This window comes from Myodes glareolus, chromosome X, assembly GCF_982192425.1.
Source record: "Myodes glareolus chromosome X, mMyoGla1.1, whole genome shotgun sequence".
Taxonomy (NCBI): domain Eukaryota; kingdom Metazoa; phylum Chordata; class Mammalia; order Rodentia; family Cricetidae; genus Myodes; species Myodes glareolus.
The window spans coordinates 119,598,107-119,624,168 of NC_142053.1; the positions used below are offsets into that span (position 1 = coordinate 119,598,107).

The following is a 26,062-nucleotide window of genomic DNA, read 5'->3' on the forward strand; positions in this document are numbered from 1 at the left end:
AGGACTAGAAAGCATTCCGATCAGCTACTGTGTGTAGCTCCATCTAGTTACGAGAGAAGAAAACTACATGCTAGCCTGTTCTTCCTATTTGCCTGAAAGGAAGATATTGGAGAACATTTGATCACCCTAACAGCCAAGGTATCATCCCTTGGATCAGATTACTTCAGGGGTAACTGAGTGACTGCCCTAACTCCTTGTCACTAAAATCCATCCATCACCATGCAGAGGTCACATTTGCCAGATCTGCTGGGAACAAATGACTGAGCGCAGCAGCATTCCTAAAGTGATACCCGGCAGACAGGAACTCCACCCAGGAGAAATTTAGGTGGGAGAGTTGGGCTTCGAGCCACACTGAGGTCTGTATTTCTCCCAACAAGCCCTTCTGTCTTCTTCCCCTGCATCTAGGCCTCAGCAACTCTCCTGTAGCTCTCACCCATCTTTCCATACAAGTGTTTCCCCTAATAAATACTTTGTACCTTAAATGTCTATTTTTTAGAGGACTCGAACTAATATAGTTCCCAGTGCAGAACTGTCCATAGCTCCATCTGCTCAGCCAAGAACTGGGTAAACCGAGTGTGTGTGTGTGTGTGTGTGTGTGTGTGTGTGTGTGTGTGTGTGTGCATGCGCGCACTGCAGGCATGCATGTCAAGGATAAGAAACTGCACATTTGCCTCCCACGGAGACAGTGTTAAAGATAATTCTTTTAGTCCAGATCTGGTGCCTGCCTGTGTCTCCTTCTCACATGGGTTAGAACCTAGAGGAAGAATGTCCAAGCTTCCATGAACTCTGTCTGACAAATCACTAAGTAGATGTGTCCCTCATAGATATGTTTTTAAATTGTTTATTGGGGAGGATGAGTAGGCATAAAAGACTGAGGTGTTATTCCTCTTGTAAGGGCTAACAGGACTTCCTGTAGTTATTTTCTGTGCAGTTGGTACAGTGCTGATTAAACAGCTAATGTGTCACCCCCACGAAATGATAAAGTAACTCAATGAGAATGTATCTGTTGCAAATCCCTGGGAGATAATGTTTCTGTCGGTCCAGGCACAGAGACGTAAGCCTGGTTTCCGTTCTCCACACAAACACATCCATCACTTACAAGTGTTGATACACAAAAGGTCATTAAAACTGTAAAACACCCACTTGAAGAACCAGGTATTCCAGAATGTTCTTTGCTGGGCGTTCGGGAAGGGATTTTTAACAAGGCTATAAAGTGTTGCTTCTTCTTAAATATGTGTAGCAGTGAAATGAAAAATGCTTCAGTGCTGAGAAATGCTCCCACGGTTGGAGGTGGGTAGATCTTAAAGAAGCACAAAGAGAAAAATGTTTCCAGATCCTTCTGCTAAGTTCCCAGATGAGTCCTCTCCATTGTTGGCACATTTAACACATACAGCCAATAGCTATGCTTATGTGTCTGGGGCGGATTTATAAGGTGAACTTACACAGATTAATAAAGAAATATTTAATGCTAGGCATCTTTCTTACATTATTAAGACCTCAATGGACTGGGTTTTTTTCATTTTTTATTAAGATAAGTCTTGACATTTGATTTAGTGAGGTGGCATATAATGGAGATTGTCATGATTAAGAATGCGATAGTATGATATTGTTCAGAACACATTTTTATATTGAAGTTCTACCACCTTTTAAAAACATAATGGAAATCATATCCCTCTACTTCTGTGAATTTATTATAAGAATTACAGTAAACTACAGCACGAATAAAGAGGATTCTACTTGAATCATGGAGGATAACCCTTTCCACAGATATCTCAAGCCAGCAGACAGCTAGAGGCTATTTATTCTTCCATACAGCTGAAGCGAGTATGAGGGAAACCTTACCAACCCCAGCGACATTCCCCCACTTGAGTGAGAGCTCTGTGAAGGGAAGTGTCTGCCTTGAGAATCACAGAGGATTTGCCAAATGCTGCAGCATGGTGAAGCCTTTCCAAGCTGCCCCATCCCTGCCATTCTTTACTACCAGATGCCCTACTGAGTTTTCCCCCAGGCTCTTACTGAGGCTATAGAGTTTGACTTAATAATTCAAGTTCAAAACTAAAAACTCACTGCTATCAGCAAACACTGCTAGCTGTTCTAAGTGCATGTGCTAAATTATTTAATTCTCACACCACTCTACACATCTGCTTTTATCCCTACCTCACCACTGAGACTGAGGTATGGAAAATAAAAAATTGCTCAAAGCCTCAGAACTCGTAAGTGACAGGGCTAGAATTAAATAATATGTTTGCATCTTGGGAAGGGACAAGATGAAAAGGAAATATTGAAAAGAAAGTCCCAATGTGTAGCATAATGAGAATAATGATATTTTAGTTGAAGAGTGATTGGGAGACTTAAAAATAGCTCACCAGTACCTTCGGATTACTTAAAACAAGCAACTGCTTTTCTTGTGCAAAAGGATTTGGACAGAAGACCCCTGGGACCCCGTGCATGCTTCTGTCTACCAAGCCAAGTTTGGAAGGTGCAATCCATGTTTGTAGGCAAAACAAAGGGCTGGTCAGAAGCCACAGGTACACAAGAGACCTTATCAGAGAGCCAATGACTCCGGGTCTGGTTTTTGATGGGATGCAACCCTTTGCTCACTTCTTAGAGGATGTCAAAATCCAAGTACCTTCTGAGTTTACCTGGGGTTCTAACTGGCTAGGATGGAGGTGAGCTGTTCTGGTTGCTGATGGTGTGCTACAAATCACACATTATACTACGATTCTGTTAGCATGGAGCTCAGCAACAAATCCTCAGTCTATGACTGTAAGCATTTCTTAGTTTGCAAATCCAGAGTACACTAACAAATGTGGATATGGGAGGAATTGTGAATTCACATTCAAGTTCCTCACTGAACGTAGCTGGGGCCTCAAGCCAATCCACAGAAATCCTATTTAATGCATCTTGTAGCTACGACAAAATACCCAAAGACTCTTGCAAAGTTTCTCCGGGAAAATTATTCTGAAGCCCAAGTCAGAATTTGAGCCATGATGTCACTTCTTCCCTCAAACTCCACAAGCCCTAAGAGTCCCTGCTTGTATTGGATAAGGAACAGAGTTAGCTCTCTGCTATACCCATTGAACCCCAAGAACTAGGAGTGTCACAGAGCATAGACCACCTCTACAGTCTCAGGATCTCTGAGAATATCTTATTCTCTCTACCCTGTGAGGAATATCAACTGGCCATTTGAACACATGAGTGGTTAGAAAGCATATTATCACAAACCAAATGGTGTAGGCCCTTGGTAGTTTTATACAGTGTGTCCACACCATCAAATTAGGAACAAGAACATACTGATAGGCAAGTGCTTCCCTAGCGTCCTAAGTGAGGTGTTCATGTTGTGCAGGGAAGAACCCAAGGCTGCCTGCCCCACAGATGGAGAAGACCTGAGCCCCGCTCAGCTGTGATATCAGCCAGTTTCACAGAGAAAAGGATCAAGCTACCTTCTGACTATCTGTTGTCATAGTGACAGAGAGCTTAAAAGGTGAGGAAGAAAAAATTTACAATAGCAAATTAATGGAGGCGAGGGCAGAGTGCCATGGCCGTCCATTTAAACTCCCCATGCCTCGCTCTTAAAAGCTGCAGAGCAGGAGCTCTGGAGTCTTTCATTAACATTGGATAACCATGGCAATTTCTAAAGAACTACTTACTTATTAAATACCTACCAGATTATACTGTGTCCATTATTTCTCTCATTCCTTCCTGACAGCAACCCTCTGTTGGAGGAGACCCTGTTTGACTAACACAAACTCGTATACTTGACCCAAGTCCCAGACATAAGAGTTACTCAAAAAAAAAAAAAAACCCCACAGCAAAAAATAAATAAATAAACCTCTTGATCAGAGGCTAAAGCCGAGGAGGTATGATCATGATCAGGAAAATGCACAGGTAAAAAGGTGAGATCCAAGACCAAGGTCATTTTAGGAAAGTTTGAGGCAGTGGGCCAGATATAAAAGCCATAAAAATCCTTACCCTTTAAAATGCCCTGATTTTTCTACTAATGAAATTATCTAAACCTTTAATCCCACCTCCCTCAGGAGGGCACTTGTTTCTGCTTGTTGCCTTTATTCATTTTCGTCTCTATTGCATAATATCTGAATTGGGCAGGGAGTAGAGAAAAGGGAAATACAAGAAGGAAGACTAGACAGACTCCCGTGGAAAGCCTTCTTTTCAAAGAAAGATCAAGATGACTGAACTTGAAAGTAACTTAATGCGCTTTCTTACTGGGCTCTCACTGAGGTTAATCTCCCATCAGAAGCCACACCACACACAGCCTGCTCCGTTTAATCACAGACCCTGAGTAAAAACTTATCAAGCAAGTGACGAGCGCTAAGCCCGAGGCACCTGTATACAAAATCAGTCAGCAACTGGAAGTCCAGCTTGGCATCTTCAAGCGACTTTGTCAGACACTTTAACACTGGCTGAAACGGAAGGGAGGCCCAGAATGTCCCTGCTAACTGAGAAATTTCGCCTCTGGAAGAACCAGACCTTGCTTATCTCTGTTAGCTATCTTCCTCACCTCCTCTGCTTCAGGAGTACACTCTTTCCTTCTGGGGGGCTGACCAGCTCCTGGTCGGAAGGCTCCCATTGGAATATTGATATTTGCCTAAAAAAGAAAATGGGAAATTTCGCTTAAGAATAGGAAGAAATTGCAATGACATTCTAAGACAGCAATCATTGTGAGGAAAACGCTTCTGAAAAGTACATCCTCAGTGCTTTTTATCTAAGGAAAATTGCTGCAACAACAGCGCAAAAATATGCAGCCGAAAATTTCCCTTCCTTTTATTACATATTTCTGTATTCATCCTTATATCTCTGCAGTGATTTGATAATTCCTTATTGGATGGAAGAATTTTTGAAGACAGTCTGTTCTGGTCGTTGCCCTCCTGTGGCACATATTATTCTCCCCTTTCGGTGATGAGGAATTTGCACATAATGATAGGAAAGGGGCAAAGAGCATCCACAGAAGCTATAGCACATTTAGTTCTTCATCAGTTTCCTTTATATGTACAGTGATGAGGATGCTTTCACATTTCCTAAGGCTCCACCTCCTTCCTGTAGCATCCTGACACCGTTCTGGCAGCACCTCAGACCTCTGAGTTGATGTTCTTCTATCTTCTCCCCAAACACTATCGTGTGTGGGACAGTAAAGGAAAAGGACAGAGCTATAAAATCAATTTCCTTTTTTAAATAAAGAAATCAACTATTATCCTTTATTAAAATAAAATACTAATCTCCTTCAGTGGCAAGCATAAAATACCTTCTTGTAAACATGAAATACTTCAAACACTAAAATATGTAAGAATATGTTGACACAGTAATTTGAACTTGAGAAGATAATATGTAAATTCAAATTTTACCCGTATTTCTCCAGACATCAAAAGGTGAAAATATTTAATACATACCAAAAAATGTTTTCAAACAGTGACATCACTCAAATGAAACATGTTTTAAACAGTTTTAAAAACTAGAATGCACTTTTCCACTGAAGATAAAATGTTGCCTTAGAAGTAATTGGATATATGGGCTTTAAAAGGTTAAATTTTATTTTGATATGCGTGAAAATGATGCCTAAGCAAAAGAAGCAAAATGGTTTTTTGCTAACTTTTGACGCAGTGGATGATTTGGGTACCACACCAAATGAAATGAAGAAAATCTTTTGGAGCCAGCTGGTATAGGCTCTCTTGCCAGGGTAATGATTAACCTATAACAGAGGACATAGCCAGTGTCATTGTTCACACGGTATGGCAGATCTACATTTTGCCTCCGAGGAGAGCAGGCTTGCAAACTCTCCCTCATGCTAGAATAATGCTTATCCCACAGAAAGGAAACCAATTGCAAAGTGTTAGCGGCAAATAGCAAGAACGATACATCATTTTTATTCCAAGAAGTATTTTTTTATCATCATGTATCATAAGAGAGACACATAAGATGGAGTGAAAGATAGATCTTATGTCCTGGAAAATATGGAGCAAAAGTTGATAAATCTCAAGAGATCATAATTTTACTCTGTTGCCCAGGCTGGCCTCAAACGCCTACACTCAAGTGATCCTTCACCTTCAGCTTCTCCAATAATTGGAATTTCAGGAAGGCATCATCTCTCCAGGTCATCTCATAATTTTAATTGGCGCAATTCCTTTATTTCTTAGGAGGACATAAATTAATGCTATTCACTATGGATGTGTCTCAGCGATAGAGTACCCACTTAGGACACTTTAGACTCTCAATTAGATCCAGCACCACAAAGAGTCAAAACTGAATAAAATTAAGGAACAGTATTTCACCTTTGACAGTATTTAGATTGAATGACATACATCGAGGCTTTAAATAAGGCCAAAACAATGTGAACAGACTCAGAGAATATGATCTATATTGGACCAACAGATTACTTCCTCCGCTCCAATTTGGATGAAAGAAGAAAAAGGTCAAGTCAATGACTATTTGAGAGAGGATTAATTAATTAAAAGTTCAGTTAGAGCCATGTGTGGGGGCATACGCCTGAAATCCTAGCACTTGGTGGCTAAGTCAAAAGGATTGTAAGTTTGGAACCATCCTGGGCTAAAAAGAAAGGCCCTCAATTCCCTTCTCCTGAAAAAGGAGTTTATTTAGAGTATCCCATTCAATCCATTTATTATGAATCTATAGGAAATACCTTCCTAATAGTTAAAATCCTGTATCTGGAAGATTTGGTTTTTAAGTCATTTAATCAAGCTCTATAATCAAATGTAGTTTTCAGAAAGGAAACATGCCAAGGTGATGTTATGGGGTGACAACGTTTTCTTATTTGAAGATTATTTCTAGAACCTCTTGTAGCCCTTCCATAGGTGGTTTCTAAAAGTGAAGCAGAGCTGGTAGTTGCTATAGATTCTTTCTAATTGAAAAAGTGACCGCTGTCCTGGGCCTCGGCATCCCCATTTGTGGTAGAAATAATGGGTTCCTTCATGGTTTTTAAACGTGCTAACCATAGAACCTTCCCTTCAAGTAAAACAATGCAGGGATATCTAAAATAAGAGATAGTATTCATCAAAGAAACTTCTCTTTGCTACAGATAGAGACCATTACAGAAAACCACAACTAGTCAAAATGCAGAGGACAACAGATCATAGTGTCCAGTTCTTACGGATACACCTGCAATACGATGCCTGCACCCAAGGCTCAGACATCACAGAGGAGGGTAAAGAAAGATTGTAAGAGTCAAGGAACCAGGAAATCTGCTGTTAGGTTGTGTCTCCTAGAAATGACAGGGAAGCTTCGTCCAGGATACCTCAGCAATATGGCTGCCTAAAGAAGACCTAAATAAACAAGGACAACACCAATAGCCATGCTAATACTGAAAGGAAAATCTCAGAGTCCCACCCCTAGACAAAGAACAAAGGCAAGTAAGGAATGTTGAGACTGGGGGAAATAGTCTTCCCTAAGAATGAGCCCCCTACTGGTTATGTGATACCAATTGGTCAGCCCTGAAATTATATATATACAAGTAACACTGAACTGAACTCAAGCTGCTGTGTATATATATATGCACATATACATATACATATATATATATATATATATATATACATATGCAACAACAGCAATTAAAGAACAAACGCCAAGGATTTGAGGGGGATCAAAGGCTGGAAAGAGGAGAGGAAAGGAGAAAAATTATGTAATTACATTTTAATTTTGAAAAATTAAAGCACATATTACCTAATGAAAAGTTAAGTGCAAAACAGGCAGACAAGGAGGGTTCATAACATTTTCTTCACAACACTCAGCCTTGTGAAGATCATTAGTTTTTATTTTGAAATAATATTGCATTAATCCTGTATGGCTAAATGGATAAAATACAAAAGAAAGAACTGGTGCATCTTTGATAGATATAATAATTTTTTGAATTATGGAACATAGTGCTGATGATAAAACTGGTCTTTCTTTAAGAAATAAATGTTCTAGTGGCCAGAGAAGGAATAATAGGATTTAATAAAAGCTGATATTCTTGTTAAAAAAAAAAGATCATCATCTTTGTTTGACTGATAAGCAGATTAAACCTCAAAGAGTTTAGAGTTTATGATCAAGGTCACATAAACAGTACAACAAACAAAGGCCAGATTGCCAAAGCAAACTCTTAGAGTTAACCTTTCCGCTGTACCAATCTAGGTTCCCAAGAGTTCTTTTCCCTTGGCTAAAGTTAGCTCTAACCAGCTCTAAAATCGCAGGCGTACTCCGAGAGTGACCTTTGAAAAGGAGAACACAAAAGGCATACTTCTAGAATAGATGCCAAACAAAAGCTTCACTGAAAAATGAGCCATTAACTCGGTGACATGACACTTTTTCTTCTTGAAGGCATCACTCAAGAAATCGGGAACCTAAATGGGTTTTGAGAACAGCAAATATTGATGGGAACGAAAGCAGCCTGAAACCATGTTGAGCGTCCAATCATTGCTGTGCATCAATAAGGGAGTAAGAGGAATGCTTTGTCAACTGTGTCATGCACTACACTAGTAATAAGATAATTAGAGAGGCTTCATTATTATAATTGTAGGGCAGTGATATCTGAGTGACAAATTATAGGCTACATTAGAGCCAGAGGAAAAAAATCCTTATAACTTGAATTTGGTGGGGAAATGTAGACCTGTAGATCATTTTTATTTCTGTCATCCAGAAAATTGGGTCATATTCTTGCCTTTTCACTGCCCTGCTCTATGTCTAAATATAAATAAAATACCTTTTCAATCACTCAGTACTTCCATCTGCAAATTGGGCGTGGTGTTTGCTATTCAAATTGTGTATTATACAAGCTATATTTTTTGAACTTTTCATTTTCTTCAATATACGATTTTTATTGATTCTTTGGGGATTTCACATCATATATCCCCATAACACTTGCTTTCCAGTACTTCCCTGCTCATACCTCCCCCCACCCTTGTGACCTTCCCCCAGCATAAAAAAGTCCAGTCCAGTTTATGTTAGCTATATACTCACTGGACCATGGTCAAACTCTCAGTGGTCTTCCCCTTAAATAGAACTGAGTTGTTCCTCTGCCACACACCCGCTGGAAGCCATCTATTGTGGAGGACAATACTAGCATTCTTATCACAGTTTTTACGAGTTCTCTTCCATGGCTTCCTATTTAGGATGTTACCATTTCCTTTGTTGGTGTGTGTGTGGGTGGAGGGAAGGTTCGAGTAGAGGTAGGGATTGTCACAGAAGTCTTCCATGTCCTTCTTTCTCATCTGAGCATCTGCAGTCATCGATATCATTGCCAAAGCATGAATCATGGCCTCCACACCATTTCTGGTATCAGCACAGATTACAAACAGGGCTCATGGTTGCACCAGGGCCGCGAACCCAGACAAGGCCTTCAGATGCAGCAAGGGACCATGGACAATCAATTTGGCTCCAAGCTGTAGCATTGATCATGGACATCTGGTTGGCCTTCAGTGATAGATAACACAGGCCAAGGGTATCACCACAGACCCCAGATGCAGTAGGAGCATGGACCTCTAGTCTTACTGTGGCCAGGTCTGGATTGATTTCTGTGACCCATGCTGCCACCGAAGGTCACCGAAGATGTGTGGTCTGTAATACAGTCTGAAGCCATGTTAATATTCGTGGGCCACACTGCCACAGGGAGGGGAAGCACATTGATGTAGACGACCTGTGCCACCTGGGGCCACAGTGATGCCAACACCCATGCTGCCACTGCAATCTATACTTTTGTTTTTTGTTTCTTGAGACAGGGTTTACTCTGTGTAGCCCTGACTGTTCTGGAACTCACAATGTAGACCAGGCTAGCCTTGAACTCAGAGATCCACTTGCCTCTGCATCCCGAGTGCTGGAATTAAAGGCATGCACCACCACCACCTGGCTAGCTATAACTTTTATAATAGAACAAACAAACACAGAAAAGACTTGACATGAATAAACTAAAATGAATATTAAGATGTGAATTTATATACAATCTCCCCAAGTACAAAGGAAGAGGGTCCTTGGGATTTTTGTTTCCTTTTGCAATGCGACTCTTATTTCTTTTTTGTTTGTTTGTTTTGTTTTGTTTTTCAAAACAGAGTTTCTCTTGTGTAGTCCTGGCTGTGCTGGAACTTTCTCTGTAGACCAGGCTGGCCTCAAACTCAGAGATTCCCCTGCCTCTGCCTCCCAAGAGCTGAGACTAAAGGTGTGTGCCACCACCTCCAAGCTTGCTACTCTTGTTTCTTGTTCCTCTCTGAAGTTTATGCATCTCACATGTCTTGAAATATGCCCCTGAGGCAGCAGACCTGGGTCATCACCTTCCCAAGCTATACATAATTGCTTACATTCTGCAAATTGGGAATGGAAAAAAAAAATCTAACAGGTCATTCTGGCTAGAGCAGGATACTGTTACCTGATAGAAGACCTATCTGATGTGAAATTAATACTGCCCTTGATCTCACCAGGTGAAGAAAAGTAGAAAGAATTCCCTGTAAGTTAATTCCACCACTCCCTTAATTATTTGTATTGTTCTCTTTCCTTGGCTCTAGGCTTTGAGCCAGGAGGATTCTGGAAACAATATTCCCCCCTGAGTCACAACTATATGGCTTACAGTGGGATGACATCTTCTTTCCCCAGTGGGCTAGATCTTGATAGCTGCTACCCACAGGATTCTGGCAATTTCTACTAAACGTCATTCCACGGCCACTGATCTATCCACGCCTCCTTTCTCGTCCCACACTCACTAGCTCTTTGACAGAAACTACTGCGATTTATCTAAACATTGTGTGTTTGTGTGCGAGGACTCCCACACTCACTGAGTCTATCTTTTGCTTTCAAATGTCCTAGCACGTCCTGCCAGTATCAGTGGCCTCCTGCATGCCATTCTCCTGTGGCAGACAGGAAATCCTGTAGGTTTAGATATTTCAGAATTTCTTTCTGTTCTGTCCTGTTCTTGGGCCTTGGCCTTCTGTGAATGAGGTACAACGTGATACTGTGAGGTTGATGGCATCTTTTCTGAAGATTTGCAGAAAGAAGTGTGCTTTTAGACTAGAAAATTATATATATATATAATATATTATATATATATGCCTAAAATAAGAGGAGAGAAGAAACCCACCTCGACCAATGAGAAGACAGCCAATACACTTTAAAATAAAATTCTAAAGCTGTAGAATGCATAAAGGCCTAGGAACTTTTGAAATGTGGAATCGATTCAAAGCACCAAACTTTCCCACTCAACATTTTTGAGAAACTCCCACACAGCCACCCCTCTTCACCCATGCTGTTTCATTCTGCAAGGGCTCCACCCAAACACTCTGTTCTCGGCATTTCTTGTTCTCTTCAATAATTTCCTGAATGACTCAACTGTAATCTCGTCATCCATGGTAAAGCAGCTTTCAAGAATGTACCGTACAGCTTTGAAGACAATGTGCGGAAGTGGTTGGGGAAGTGGGCTGTACTTCTGGAGCACTCATAAATTCAAAACATGACACCTTGTCGTCAGGGTATGACTACTTGCCTCATGTCACAATGTTGGAGCCTTCATCACAGCATCAGAGAGCGTTGGCTGGAGTAGCACCAAACCCACTTGAGACTTAGACTACTATATTCAAGCTCTTGCTACACTTTAAAGAAACCAGCATTGGAAATCATAAACAGTGCGTCTGAGTGGTTTATGTGAGAAAGAAGCAGTAGATCTGGGAACAAAGAAAAGGTCTTGCCTCAAGAGTAAAACAAACATCAAAGGAAAGTCAACTTTTGTTTTAAACTTAAAGAAACTATGAAGGAAAGTATGTGTCCCTGTTAAGATTTTGAGGTTAATCAATGATTAGCTGACCAGCCGGTCATGCAGGTTGGTAGTCTGCTCCTTTGTAGTAACGACTGTCATACACTTGGAATCCTTTTCTCAAACTGGAAATCCAGCCCAGGAAAAACAGTCCACATGACCTGTCCATGCACAGCCTTTGCTTTGGCAGAAGCTGCCTTCTGCTTCCATGGAGCCTTTATGCCCTGGACTATGGAGAGTAGGAGAGCAATGGTAACGGGTGGGTAAAATAAAGAAGTACTAAAATGTGTGGGATAGAAATATCCCATTTTGCATGTGGAATGCATAACAAGGAAACCTTTTCCATAATAAGGTACCACACGCTCCCTAACAAGGCAGGGCTCAGACAATCATTCCTTTGAATGTGCGATAAAGGACTTAGATTTAGGATCACATGAAGCTTGATTAAGTCAGTTAAGCCAGAGGCATTACAGCGGCCATACTTGCTTATATTTCAAGACCACATTCATCATGGAATTATTTTGCTTTGTGCTTTTCACTTCAAACCAACTTGCTTTTAATATGATTTTTAAGTGGCTATCAGCATCTCCATTCAAAAGACAGCATTTATGAATGGGAATTGAATTCTTTAAGAGAAAAACATAAGTCATCCATGAAAAAGTATTACATCTCAGGTGGGCTTGGCACTTGTGGTTTTACCCTTGAAATGATCCACAGTCATTCATATCTATATAAAGGATGGAGAAAATTCGCAATAAGACCATAGAACATCGCATCTTAGGATCACAGTGAATGGCTGAGTCATGTGACTCAGCCCTAGGTAATCCTAGGGACATCAGTTAATTTTTCCAATCCTAACTGGTGAGGTATGGAAGTTACACTGCATTGTAGCGGGTACACAGCTGTTGAACAGCTGCAACTACCGTTGCCATACAAAAGTTAAGCCCTAAACGCTACTCACAAGAGATTCACGGGCTATTAGAGGCTGGGCAGGCTCTTAAAGGTCATTTAACACACCATCTTCTAGTTACAACTCATGAGGACCATTCTAGTCAAATCATGTAGCGCAGCCACAACCAGGGCAGCAGACACGTTTCTAGTCAGTCATGACATACTTAGATCTCAGGGAAGAGGACAAATATCAGAAAGAATGGCTCAGTGTCAACCCAGAGATGACTGGTTCTGTGTGAGCCGAAGCCCTGGAGAGGCCAGTGAGGACTCCCAAAATTGGTGTGCTGAGGAGGGCCAGAAGATGCAGCCAATGGTTGGTATCACTTGGTCACATTAGAGAAAGCCACTGCACAGATGGCTGATGGCATTAGATTTCTCAGCAGTTCTAACTTTCCCTGCCACCTGTCATGCCACAGCCCTTCAGCTGAAGGGAACAGACCCAGTGTACAGAATGTGCTGATGTCGCCTTGGTTGCAGCTCCGTTATAATCAACAATGGGATTGTCAAATAGCAATCCACAGGACAAATGCAACCCACCACTTCAATTTTAAACAAGGATCAGGAAACAGGCACATTCAGACACTTATGGCCCTGTGACTGCTTTAGGGAATAATGGCAGGGATGACAGTTGAAGCCGGCCAAACAATTCAAAGCCTAATATATTTACTGGCTATCTGGTCCATTCTAGAAAATGTTTTGTCCACATCTAATAGAGAACTTTACAAGTGGCTTAAAGAATTCTCTGTAGTCTTTGGAAAAGTCAACTGGCTTCTTCAAAATGTTTTGATGCCATTAGCTGAGACTTAATGCAATGGGGGGATAGTTCAAGGGTCATCTTCAGCAAACATGAAAGGCATGTTTGACACGAAAGATAACCTACCTTCAGTAAGGATGAGCAGAAGTTTAAGCTCCCTGTTACTCTGGCACATGGGGGAAATGGAGTTCCTTACAATGCATAGACAGAAGACGCATCTTTAAATGGGTGTGTGTACGAGAAGTCGTGGATTTGCCATAAACTATCTAGCTTATTCATTATAACAGTCCTGTTATGTAGTAGCATTTGTTCCTATTTTCGTGGCAAAGTAATCTAAGGACACATAAAGTTATAGAGGTTTGTAACTACTTGACTCCATATTTTCTGGCATACTCTTAAAATCGCCTGCCTATGAGCAGCAGTTTGAAGTGGCTCAGGTCAGTCAGCCCAGATGAAATAGAGATCCCAATCTAAGTTGTTAGAAATTTACATTAGAAATCACTGTTCTGCAACATTGCTCAGTGAAAAGTTGAAAATGCTCAGAGAACACTATCTTCATGAGAAGAATTAGATGATGTTAAGAAGTAATAAACTCTGAAAAAGTTTCCCAAACAGTTATGGAAACTCCTTTTATTGTTTGGTTGGTTGGTTTGGTTTGTTTTTTTTGAGAAAGGCTTTCTCTGTGTAGCCCTGGCTGCCCTGAATTTCACTCTGTAGACCAGGCTGGTCTCAAACTCAGAGATCCGCCTGCCTCTGCCTCCAGAATACTGGAATTAAAGGCGTGCGCCACCACTGCCCAGCCAGTTATGGAAATGCGTAATCAAATTATCAACATCCCATGAAACTTAGGGTATCCTATGGCATACACTTTGGTAATTGATAAAAATAGACAGTAATGATGGTGACTGATCGTAATAGCCATTTATTAAGTGTAACAGCCATTTATTAAGTAATACTACCATTCTAGCCTAGCATTTACGTATATTAAATTCATTTCCTATTTGCAGAAACACTATGAAACATGTCCTGCTACTCACTTCATTAACAGATACACGAAAAAATGAGGGACAAAGAGGATAAACTATTTGCCTTAAGTCATGTACTTAGTAAGTACTCCAGGCTAGGAGTTTATCAAGTACAGAGATGAGGTATCAATCCAGTGCTGTGCACCCTCCTCCTGGCGCATACTATGCCCCCTGAAAATGGCACTTGAATAGAATTGGAGGTGAGTATAATAAAAACAAGTTATAATAGACGGGCTGCTCTTTCACAAGACTCAGGTTTCATTCCCAGTACTCACATGGTGGATGTGACTCCCTCTTCGGGGTTCTGTGGGCACTGGGAACAGGCACATGTTGTGCCCGTACATACACCTAGGCAAAGCATCCACACACATAAAAATGAAGTAATTTAAAAAAAAATTGAAGTGACTAAAGCGTATTGATTAGACCGTTTAAGAGCATCCGATGATATTTACACAATCGGAGTGTTTTCTCGTCAGATTTTGTGTTTGCGCCAGAGAAAAGTCACAATGCAATATTCCTGCTATGAACCATTTTCTACTGTGTCTCCACTTTCATATTGGGCTTTTATGTGCCAGTTTAAGGTTAATGTGAAGATTATAGAAAAATATCAGATAGTGCGCCGCTATTTAGCCACAACAAAAAAAATCTTTCATTTCAAAGTGCATTAAATAGGTCTTTCGGTGAAATACCAAATACATGGAAAGAGACAACATCACATCCATAAGGAACCACTGATTGCCCTTGTTGGTAAAGTGGATGGTTTTTCCTTAATGCAGCATAATAACAGCCATTGGAAAGGGTCAATAGGAGCTTTTTAAATGTTTCAGACCTTAAAATACACCAAGGTCAAATTTAGTAAATAAAATGCTGGTGAATTTTCAGCAGAGATTGGTGTGAGCCAGAGGGCACTAAGGAAGAAAAATCAATACACTTTCAGGCTTAAAAGGAAGGGATGAGAAAGCAGCTTGATAGTGTTTTGAAAAATAAAAAGGAAAATTTCTGTTTGGCACTTCAAGAGCTTGCAGTGCAGTGATCAAAACTCTGATACCAACTCCCCTTGCGATCATAAATAGAGTAGGGGCTGTTCCCAATGACAGATGACTATGATACTTTTGGGGGTCTCGTTTGTTAATTCCTAAACAGAACTACTATTAGCTCCATTTCACAGGTTGGCAATGGAGGTCCAGAGGGGTAAAAGGGCAGAAAGCCCTTGTCTGTGTTTCTGCACCAGCACAGGACGGATTCGGGACTGCGGGCTGTTTCAGAGTCCACGCTGCAATTTGAATACCATGTAAAAGACAAGATTCAAAGGCTCAAGGTTCACAGGTCCAGGCAATAAAGCGGCGCCCACTGACATTGTCAGCATACATGAAAAACTCACTAGACAGAGCTACCAGAATGTTGGATGTCAACAAGTGGAAGGCAATCCTTACCACACGCGCAGGCCCCTCCTTGAGCTTGCTCAGTGACAGGTTTCCAGACACTGGGATGCATCCTGCCACTCAAGAACTCCATCAGTTTAGGGGGATGCATTAGGCATGACCAGTGACGCTCTCTCTCCCCAACTCCCTTCACCACTGCTGTGTACTAGGATTTCTCAAACCTTCAACGACCTGTTCTCAGCCTGGCCAAACGTTCACAGCTCCTTCAAAGCTCAGTCAGTCATTCGTGATTGTGTTTATGCTGTGTTTGGTGCATTAGAATTACAATACTCAGGAGCATTCAGAAAAGTCCAGGAAGGGAAGAGAGGTATCTTCGGAGAAGGCACAGCTCGATTCTGTGCTGACAAAAGGTAAACAGAATTTGACAGTAAAGTATTGTGCCCAGAGTCTCAGGGCGGGAGCTATTTGAAAGTCAAATTCAGAGCCCTCGAAAGAAATAGCAGATTAAGCCTTGAGTGAAAACAAATACTGAAAGTTATTTTCCTATTGTATCTACATTTCCAAATGCCTGCTTCTCTGTGTCCTCTTTGTGGATTGACACTGGAGTCAGTTAAGCAACCAAAGAGTTCGTTGTAATGGCATGAGGAAAATTAATAACATATGAACTTAAACTCACAAGGTTTTGGAAGAACACTTGGCTTTAAAAGGTTATTGTTTAAAGAAAGATTTGTTTTATTTTATCAGTACTGGGAATTGAACTCAGAGCCTTACACATACTATTTGTGTGCTCTACTACCTAGCTAAACCTCCTGCTCCAAAAGATATATTTGAAACAAATGGGTCAAGCATACTGTGACCTATTGTTATAGCTGTAGATCAGTTGATAATAAAAATGAAAATTGGATGCTCTATTCTCTATCAATGAACATATAAAAATCCCATATAGACAAGCATAATATATTTTAATTAACCTGTAATAGCTATATATCCTTATTTTAGTAGTATATTTAAATACATGCATACCAGATATACTGGTCAAATCAGATTAAGTAGTGTTTTCTATGCATTGTTATTTTGGAGTCTTCTGGGGTCTCTCTCTGGTTCTGCATAAAGGATAGAATAAGATATTGTGAAGCTAGTACTTTTTGCAGAATGTAATTCTCATTTATAAACTCAGATTGTCTTACAATCCAGAGCAATCAAAAGTAGCTCCAGTTCTTAGTTACACCTTATCAGTCTTACAGCCCTTTGTCAATTCTGCCCCCTAAGTCTTATAAAGGGGGATTTCCTTTTCTTCTTAAAGTTAATAATCAGTTAGAGATGAACAGTCGCAGTTGGTGTGACTTGTTAAGGAATCCGACCAGAAACCACAAAGGTGATGGTAAAACATAAATATACCTACTTACCTGGATGGCTCTGACGTTGGAAACTGGCTGTTTCGACATATTCACAAGATCTTATCCCTAAAAAAAAAAAAAATAAGACACTGTTAGAGGTGGCAGCCTTCAGATTCAAGGTCTTGATAAATTAGAGTTTTAACTCATGATTCAACTGAGCAGTTGCCCCTTTCACTGGCCGTATATTCTTTCAGTCTCAGTTTCTGCAGTTACTTGGAGACTCTCCTTCCCAATGCCTCAGGGAGAGGGAACACTAGCGCACCTTGATAAATCATTCAGAAGGAGATAAACTGAGATGCCTTGCCCCTGATGCAAATGATAGGTGGTCAGAAACTTGAAAGGCCCTATCATCTCTTTCCCTGCCCTCTTGACCTTCTGCCAAGAACAGCAAACCGAAGAGGTGGTGGGAATAAAACACCTTTGTTTGGCCTCAGAGACTCTCAGCTTGAAACTGAACTTTTGATCTGTATTCATTGTCGCCAGGGCACCAGGAGTGGCTATTCTCAGTAGACGACCCAAAGATGTCTCCACTTCCAAATGCCATCTCTCGGCTCTATGAATGTCTCTTCTCTGTCTCTTCTCCTGGAGACTCTCTGAAGAATTGAGTTGTTTAATCCTCACAGGTATCCATCCTAACATCCCCAGCAAGCCTAGGTTCTAGAAATTAGAATGTTCTAGAGCTATCTTCTTTCAGTACAACTATCTTAGAAGGCAAGTAGATTTATGACTACATATTGGACCTCACAAATGTAGAAGTGCTTTCTTCCCCATATTTCTTTCTCTTTCTTTCTTTCTTTCTTTCTTCCTTTCTTTCTTTCTTTCTTTCTTTCTTGTTCTTTTTCTTTTTTCTAGATATGTTTTTTCTGTGTAATAGCCCTAGCTATCCTGCCTAGCTATCCTGGAACTTGCTCTGTAGACCAGGCTGGCCTCAAACTTACAGAAATCCACCTGCCTCTGCCTCCTGAGTGCTAGGTTTAAAGGTGTGTGCGACCACCACCCTGCATTCCCCAACTTTCTTTAAACACGTGAGACCTAACTTTGAGCACTGGAACCAAAGCCCGTCGAGGGATGTAGGCTATGCTTTGCTGGAGCCAAAAGAACAAAGAATAACAATGAACCCAGCTCTGGCCTGTTTTTATAACTGTCTGTTAAACATCAACTAGACCAAGTAAAAAGTTAAAAACTCATTGAATTAAAAACATTCTCTGTTCCAAACCTTAAGTGAATTAACTGAACTCTATCTGCTGGGAGCTCTGTGTATGTATGTGTTAACACAGGGCTGAATGAACACAGGAAGCAGTATTATCATTTCACACAAGTCACGTGAAGCTTAGACAATGTCATTCAATATTTCTAGACGTATTTCTTCTTCCTTAAAATGGCCCTCCTTCGCAGCTTATGGGAAGATTTGAGAGCCGCAATGCCTCTAAGTAAGGCTCCCTGAACTCTGAAGCATGGTGTGACTGTTCATTGCACTGCTGCCAATGGCCACAGCTGATGACTTCTGGGTGTTACGCTTGTCTGCAGCCTTAGGTATAGTGAAGAAGCAAAGGATGCTCTTCAACACAGAAATGAATGACCAGAGAACTTTGGCAAAAATGCAGGTGTTTTTATTTTAGATCTTAGGTTCTAGTCTATGAAGATAAAAAAATGTATTTTTATTTTTAAAATATCTACAATTATTGTATGTCAATATATAGTTTTGGGAGATATGCTCATGAACATACAGCACTTTTACAACAGTACTTTTAAAGTTTCATCTAAATGTTTTGCTAGGATATAGGTATTTTTTACACAATAAGGGTCCAGGAAAAACCAATTTTAATAAAGTTAAAAATTAAGTAAGAACAACAGATTGAACAATCAAGGATAGTATTCTCTATGATCAGTTTTAAGTTGGCTACTACCTTCCGTTGAGCATCAAAGAGACATGAAGAACATTCTAATTTGTCGCTCATTCTAGGGTACACCGCTCTAACCCAAAATGATATGCTTAGAATAGCTGTATTTTTAATGTTCCCTCTTGGCTAAAAGTTGAGAAAAATAATGCAAAAATAATAATTATTCTAAGACTTTAAGGGCCTGACCAGTGGTCACCATGTGTACAACACAATTAGACTTGAATTAACATATTTTTGAGACAGGGTTTTACTGTGTAGCCTTGGCTGTCCTATAACTCACTCTGTAGACCAGGCTGGCCTCGAACTCACAGAGGTCTGCTCGCCTCTGCCTCCCAAGAGCTGGGATTAAAGACATACACCACCACCTGGCAACGTTGTTTTGTTGTTTTGTTTAAGTTACTGTATATTCGTTTTAAACATGAGGATTAGGAAATGCCCTTATGTGATTACAGTATTAAGTTGAAATGCAAAGGCAGTAAACAATGAGGGATTTTACTTCAACTACATTGATTTTTGTCTGTGACTTATTTTTTCACCGACAATTTGCACTAACTACTGGATTGCAATATTTCCTGGGACGCTCGGAGTCTAACAGATGCACGAACCTTGTCTCCCCTATCCAGCTTTGTTATATTTTCATTTGTGTGTGCATCTCTTCTTAATATCTTTGTCCATCTTCGGTAGAGACATCTATAGAAAGTCAGCTTGCTTCTTGCTCTCATTTCTCACCATCAGGCTAGAGAATATTTGTATAAATCAGTTCAGCAGCAGCTCCTGCTGTCCTCATTATTTGCAGTGAAACCAGGGCAAAGCAGAGGGATGAATAAAAATAGACAGTGTTCCCTGGCTGTTTCCCTGGTCGAGCATTCACCTCCATCAGGATGTGGAGTGGAGTGCACCTTCCCTCGACATCCGCATGCTTCTTGCACGGATGGGAATGGCAAGGGATGCTCTCTAAACTCAGCCCATCACCACCCACTTCAGGGCCAGTGCTTTTTATCCAATAGGTCCTCTTTACAACATGCACTTGCTATGTCTATCTCCCGGATCTGGCTAAAATTTGAAACACTGCGAGTTTGACAAGACATATATTGACTTTAATAAGCTGGTGAGGTTTGCCAACTGGACACAGGTAAGTTTCCCTGACAGTCTGTGGGAACTTTTAGTGGTCTGTTTGCTGAGTCATGGATGCTAGACCCCCTGTTTGCTTTTGATTGGGCAGCACCTAATATCTAGCTTCTAAATAAAACCCTTCAACTTTTTAAAACTGGTGAACATTAATATCACTAATTTCACAAGAAGAGATTAAGGGGAAAATCAATCGCTGTTTGGAAAGAAGAGCTGTGTGTGTTCTTTTGAAAGGTCAGGGAAATGAGTAAAGCTCTATCTCAAAGGGATTTATCTTCTATCCTGAAGCTAAAAATAATTCCCAAGGAGGGGGAAGAACGATGCTCTGACCACTTCACTATGCTGGGAGGGAATAGAGAGTCGGCAGTTCCGTACCTTGGAATCTGGTGCCCACGGAGATAAGGACACTGAGTGCTGCCCTCTACCCTGCTGGGTACAGGGAAACAGTGACCAAAGCAAAGCTCTCGAAAGGATGATCCTGTCTACACAAGCTTGTTGTTGAGACCAAGCCCGGCACTTAAGGAAAAGAGAAAAGGATTCTAAACTTGCTCCGTCTAACACTTTCACAGTGGTTCTCACTTGACAAACAAACACACAAAAAGCTAACGTTCCAGCTTTCCTCTGTCCACAGCTCCGATTAACTCTCGGAGCCTGTTAGCAGTCTGCAGCTGACTGTAACACTACCCAGCAAAGCCTCAAGGTCACAGTTATCATATTTGGATTGTGGACATTTTCTTAATATGCCTGTCAATGAAAAACCCTTTAGTTCAATACACACGCGCACGCTTGCACACACACACACACACACACACACACACACACACACACAGATACACACACACACACATTTACTTTATAGAATCAGGGTGACCCCCAGTGAGCGGGCAATTGACAAAGAAGCTACACCCAGTACTTAGCAAACTACCAAGTTAGGAGTAGTCACCTTGAAGTGAGTGATTGAAGAAATTTCCTCTAGAAAGCTGAGAGCCGAAGCTGGGTCCTTCTGCTTACCTGCTCTCTGGATTTGTTTACTGCCTAAGGACAGTCCCAGGCAGCCAGGTGCAAAAACACAAAGCTCTTTAGAGGGTAGAAGGGACTCCCGGTGTCGTCTGAGCTGCGATCTCAATTCCAGTGCGTTTCAGGTGGCTGGAATAGCTGGAGTGCTCTGTGGCTCTCCGATCCTGAGAGCCGCTCCTGGCTTGGGGCTAGAGGGGAGCTCGGTTTAAGGCTAAGTGTTAAAGAGAATTCCTGTCATAGCTCACAGTTGTTCTTCCTAAATATAGAGTTTGATACAAGCCATAGGCTGGCTGCCTCCGAAAGGCTTGACCGTGTAGAAAGCAGAGCTCAGATATCAGCCTGGAGGTGGCTGCGTTATCTTACTGCCCTCCTAATCTTCCTGAGGAGGCTGGCTGCATTCTCTCACATTTTTTGAGGGGTGTAACAAACTTCAAAACGTAGGAGAAGGCTATCTTTAGCTGTATTATCTAGAGGCCAGAAAATGAGAAAAAGGGTTCATTAAAAACTGGGGGAAGCAGGGGTGCTGATATCAAACATTGCTTGAATCCAAGTTTGGTCGCTTGGGAGCTGTTAAAGTTATTTAATAATCAGCACTCAGTAAGCAGTCACCAAATAATAGAATTATACCATTACATCAAACTATAGGACACTGTCCTAGCTTGTAGGTCGAACATGGTTAAAAATGGATGGCCTGGCATGGTTGCCAGGCTCAGAGTCCTTGCTAACTTGGCTCTACTGCTCTTATTGATGCATTGACCTTAGCTCTTGGCACACAGAAGAGAACAAAAAGAAGGGAAATGTCTACTTTTAGGTTTGGCAAGGGCCAAGATTAGGAACCTAGAGGAACATTTTTCAAATCCGAAGCTCACGGTCAGTTTTGAACATGGCTTTGTTGTTGAACTTCTTCAGTGCCTGAAACTAAACTCATATAACTCACACCTTTAATCCCAGAACTCAAGAGGCAGAGGCAGACGTATCACTGTGAGTTCAAGCTCAGTCTAGTCTGCGTAGTGAGTTCCAAGCAGCCAGGGTTATGAAAAGAGATCCTGCCTCAAAAAACAAAACAAAATAAAATAAAATAAAATCCAACAACAACAAAAACCCAAAACAAACAAAAAAGCCTCCAAAACAAAATAAAACCCAAAACAACTTCCCTTTGGTAGAAATACTCAACTGCGTAGATAGACATAGACCTCAGCCCCTGGGTGAATCCACTTGGGACCACTGAGACAGGACATTCTCAGCAGCAGCAGCAGCAGCAGCAAGAACAACAGCAACCATTCTTGCTGTGTGAGGAAGAGAAGCTGTAAATGTTCTGAGTCAACCATCCCCTCCTGGCCAGGGGTGAAATCACCAAGCACGGTGGGCATCAACAGGGTCCAAACTTGTGGAGCGGAGAGTAGTTGTCACCTGACCATCAGTCCCAGCTGGGGCCTCTCAGAAGCATGAAGAAGACAAGCACCTTACTTGACCTCATACCACGACCCTTAAAATTCCCAGTCCTCCTGTTAGCTCAAGGCTCCCGTTAAAGTCTGCAGCTGCTGTGCAAGAAGTCACTGGCACACGTGAGCACCCACTGGGTTGATGAGTGACAGATAAGGAGAGGGTGCGAGGAGACAGGGAACGAGATCAATCTGTTTCTGACGGGGGCAGTTAAGATGAGGACTAGGTAAATAAGACAATGGGTCTCGTTCAAAGTGTGGTAAATGCGAAGCCAGAGGGCACTGGACATTGAAGGGAAAGTGTAAGACTTTCAGTAAAAATTACTTAAGAGGAGCAGGGAACAGCGTTGTTCACAAAAAATACAGTTCGCCAAGGTCCTTTTTACCCGTATACATTCACCTCTCGCACCCCAACACACACACATTACAGTTCAGGAGTTGCAGGCTATCTAACAACATAATACACGCTCAAATCCCTTGTTCAACTAAAAGTGCTTTCACCGGAATCCTTTTATTGAGTCCTTTCAACACTTTTGTGAGTTTAGTGACATTGTGCTTATTGTAGGAAAAAGGCAGATGATGACGCATTCTACTGACTCAGTCAGTTCTTCCTAGCTTTTAGTTTTTAGACAAGGTCTCAGGCAGATCTGACTGGCCTGTAACTCACTAAGTAGACCATGTGGAGCTCAAAGACATTGAAATCTGCCTGCCTCTGCCTCCCAAGTGCTGGAATTAATGATGTGTTCTTCACCTTTGGCCTATTCCTAACTTTCAACTCTCAAATTCCTTCCTGGTATACAAAAACACCTCAAGGAAGCATGCTCACGTGTGCACCTCCACATAGGTGCGTGTAAGCACAGCACCTGATTAGGAAGCATCCTTGACCACTAGTGAAGAGATGAAATTCTGGGCTTGTACAGAAATTCTATTATGTCAAAAGACCCAGGCTCTTTCAAGTTCAGTTACCTTGCCATTCTGAACAAGTCAATATTTTATCAGCAAGGTCTCAATGTGACAGCCATAGCTCCAAGAATCAGGATCTGTCATGTACATCCAAACAAGGAGGAGGAGCTGTGGCTGCAGAAAAGGAGGAGGAGCCATGGTTATAGAAAGGGAGGCGTTTATCCTCCCACAAAAGAAAATGCTTTCTCAATTCTCCAAGCCAACTTACCCTTACATATTTAAAACAAGCAAACAAAATGAGAATGGGTGCAATACTTGCAAAGGAGATAGATAGATAGATAGATAGATAGATAGATAGATAGATAGATAGATGATAGATAGATGGATGGATGGATAGATTGATTGATAGATAGATAATAAATAAATGGTAAAGGTGAATGAAGTAGAAATGATAACAAAAATCAAACATCCTACAAACTGGCATGCCCTTAGCAATGAAGAGAGAGAATGCTCGTGATGTAGATAAGGTACGCACACATATAAAAGGCTTCATATAAGTGTACTTTCCTACACATGACCTCGTGCAATATGCACCACCTTACAAAACAAATCTATACTTTTTAAGGGGCAACATATTTTTAAAATAAATATGAAGGGGAAAAAGTCAGTGTAAAAACTCTAGAATCACACTTCACAGAATATACAAACATGAATCACACGTAACTTAAAGACATAGGTTTTTTTGCTGTAGTTGTTGCTGTTTTGTTTTGTTTGAAGATGTATTTTATTGTCTAATCGCGTGTGTGCACCCACATGCCTATGGAAACCAGAAGAAGGTGTCAGATTACCTAGCGCTGGAATTACAGATAGTTGTGAGCTGCCTACCATGGGAACCATGATCCCAAGTCAGGTCCTTTGCAAGAGATGTATGAGCTCTTAACTGCTAGGCACCTCTCCAGTCCCAATGCATAGTTTTAATTCTAATAATAATATAAGGAATATTGAAATATGGAGCAGCTTTTAAAGTATACTATTAGCACCAAAAAAGGGTCCATAGAATAAATACTGATACCCTTTCCAAATAAAAATTTAAAGGACCTGTGTAAAGTAATAAGTACATTTTCTGTGTGCACATTTGTCATAGTATTAACCTGTTTATATAAAGCATGCTTTCTAATCAAGAGGGAAAGCAACGCTAAACTTGGATATGGACCACAAAGGATTGGAAAGATGGCTAAGAGTTTAAGAGTTCATACCACTCTTGCAAAGGATCCACGTTTGGATCCTAGCAATCATGTGAGCAGCTTACAAGAGTCTTTAACTCTAGTTCCGGATCCAGTGCCCTCTTCTGGTCTTTATGAGTACTGCACTTGTGTGCGCAAATCTCTCCTCCCTCCCTCCCTCCCTCCCTCTCTCCCTCTCTGTCTCTCTCTCTCTATCTCTATCTCTCTATCTCTATCTCTCTCTCTCTCTTTCTCAGACACACACACACACACACACTTAAAAATAAACCTCCAAAAGGAAGATATACAAATATCTAAGTATCCAGAGCCAGCAAGATAGGTCAGTGGGTAAAATAACTTGCTGTCAAGCCTAATGACCTGAGTTTGGTCCTTGAGACTCACATGGCAGCAGGAAAGAATCAACCCCACAAATACATCATCTAACCTCCACATGTCCCCCACCCACAAATAAATAAATAAATGTAATAAAAATGTTTAAAGAATCAATTTTCCAAAGTATATAATAATTTAATTTCAGGATTCCGCACGTGTATAAAATGCTGTATATTTATCTCCATTTTGTAAATGACAGAATGCATCGAAAAAGTTCAGGTCACATTCCTAGAGTGTAGCTGAGTCAAAACACAAATGAAATTATAATATTCATCAAAAACTCATGGATGATTTGGAAAAATGGTAGAGTATCAAATGCCAAGGTCGACAGGAAGTGGAAACTGGATCTTGTCAGGGACACTGTGAGCCAATCTACTTCTTTCCTTAGCTCCTGGTTCTGTTCAGTGGCTGTGTGTCATCTCTCTCCTTAGATCTTAGCTTCATTCCACAAGCACCCACAAAGAGAAAACCTTTCTTTTAGAAAGAAGCCATGTGTAGAATTGGAACTCTACTCAGAAGCAAAATACTTTTCATGTAGTTTTGCACAGAACTTGAGCATCTCCTTCCTCCAAACCCTATTTGCAAAAAGAATGTTTTCTTTATCCTTGTAGAATTTGACAACTTGCTTCCCCAAAATATTCTTCTTCTGTAATAAATGAGTATTCTACTTCAGAAGGGGATTCAGATTTTCATCTCCAAAAATACACTACCTTGCCTTCTGTCCTTAAAGAAATGACTGACAACCAATTCTCAGTTGTCCTGTGTTTTTGACTAAGTCATCTTTTAAATTTTTATTAATTTTGTGT

The 26,062-nt window shown here is 40.9% G+C and overlaps 1 protein-coding gene across 2 annotated transcripts in view; it reads right to left on the reverse strand.

Moving 5' to 3' along the window:
* The window catches only part of Smpx (small muscle protein X-linked), a 47,943-nt gene extending 26,343 nt beyond the window's left edge, over positions 1–21,600 (reverse strand). The window contains exons 1-3 of one of the 2 annotated variants that reach the window (XM_048440725.2): positions 21,222–21,600; positions 17,259–17,315; positions 4,520–4,606 (exon numbers count right to left, since the gene is read on the reverse strand). In XM_048440725.2, the coding sequence (XP_048296682.1) occupies positions 4,520–4,606; positions 17,259–17,297 (126 nt within the window). In that variant the 5' untranslated portion in view covers positions 17,298–17,315; positions 21,222–21,600. The remainder of the gene's footprint in view (positions 1–4,519; positions 4,607–17,258; positions 17,316–21,221) is intronic. The other variant, XM_048440724.2, reaches the window with a different exon arrangement.
* Between the last annotated feature and the right edge of the window lie 4,462 nt (positions 21,601–26,062).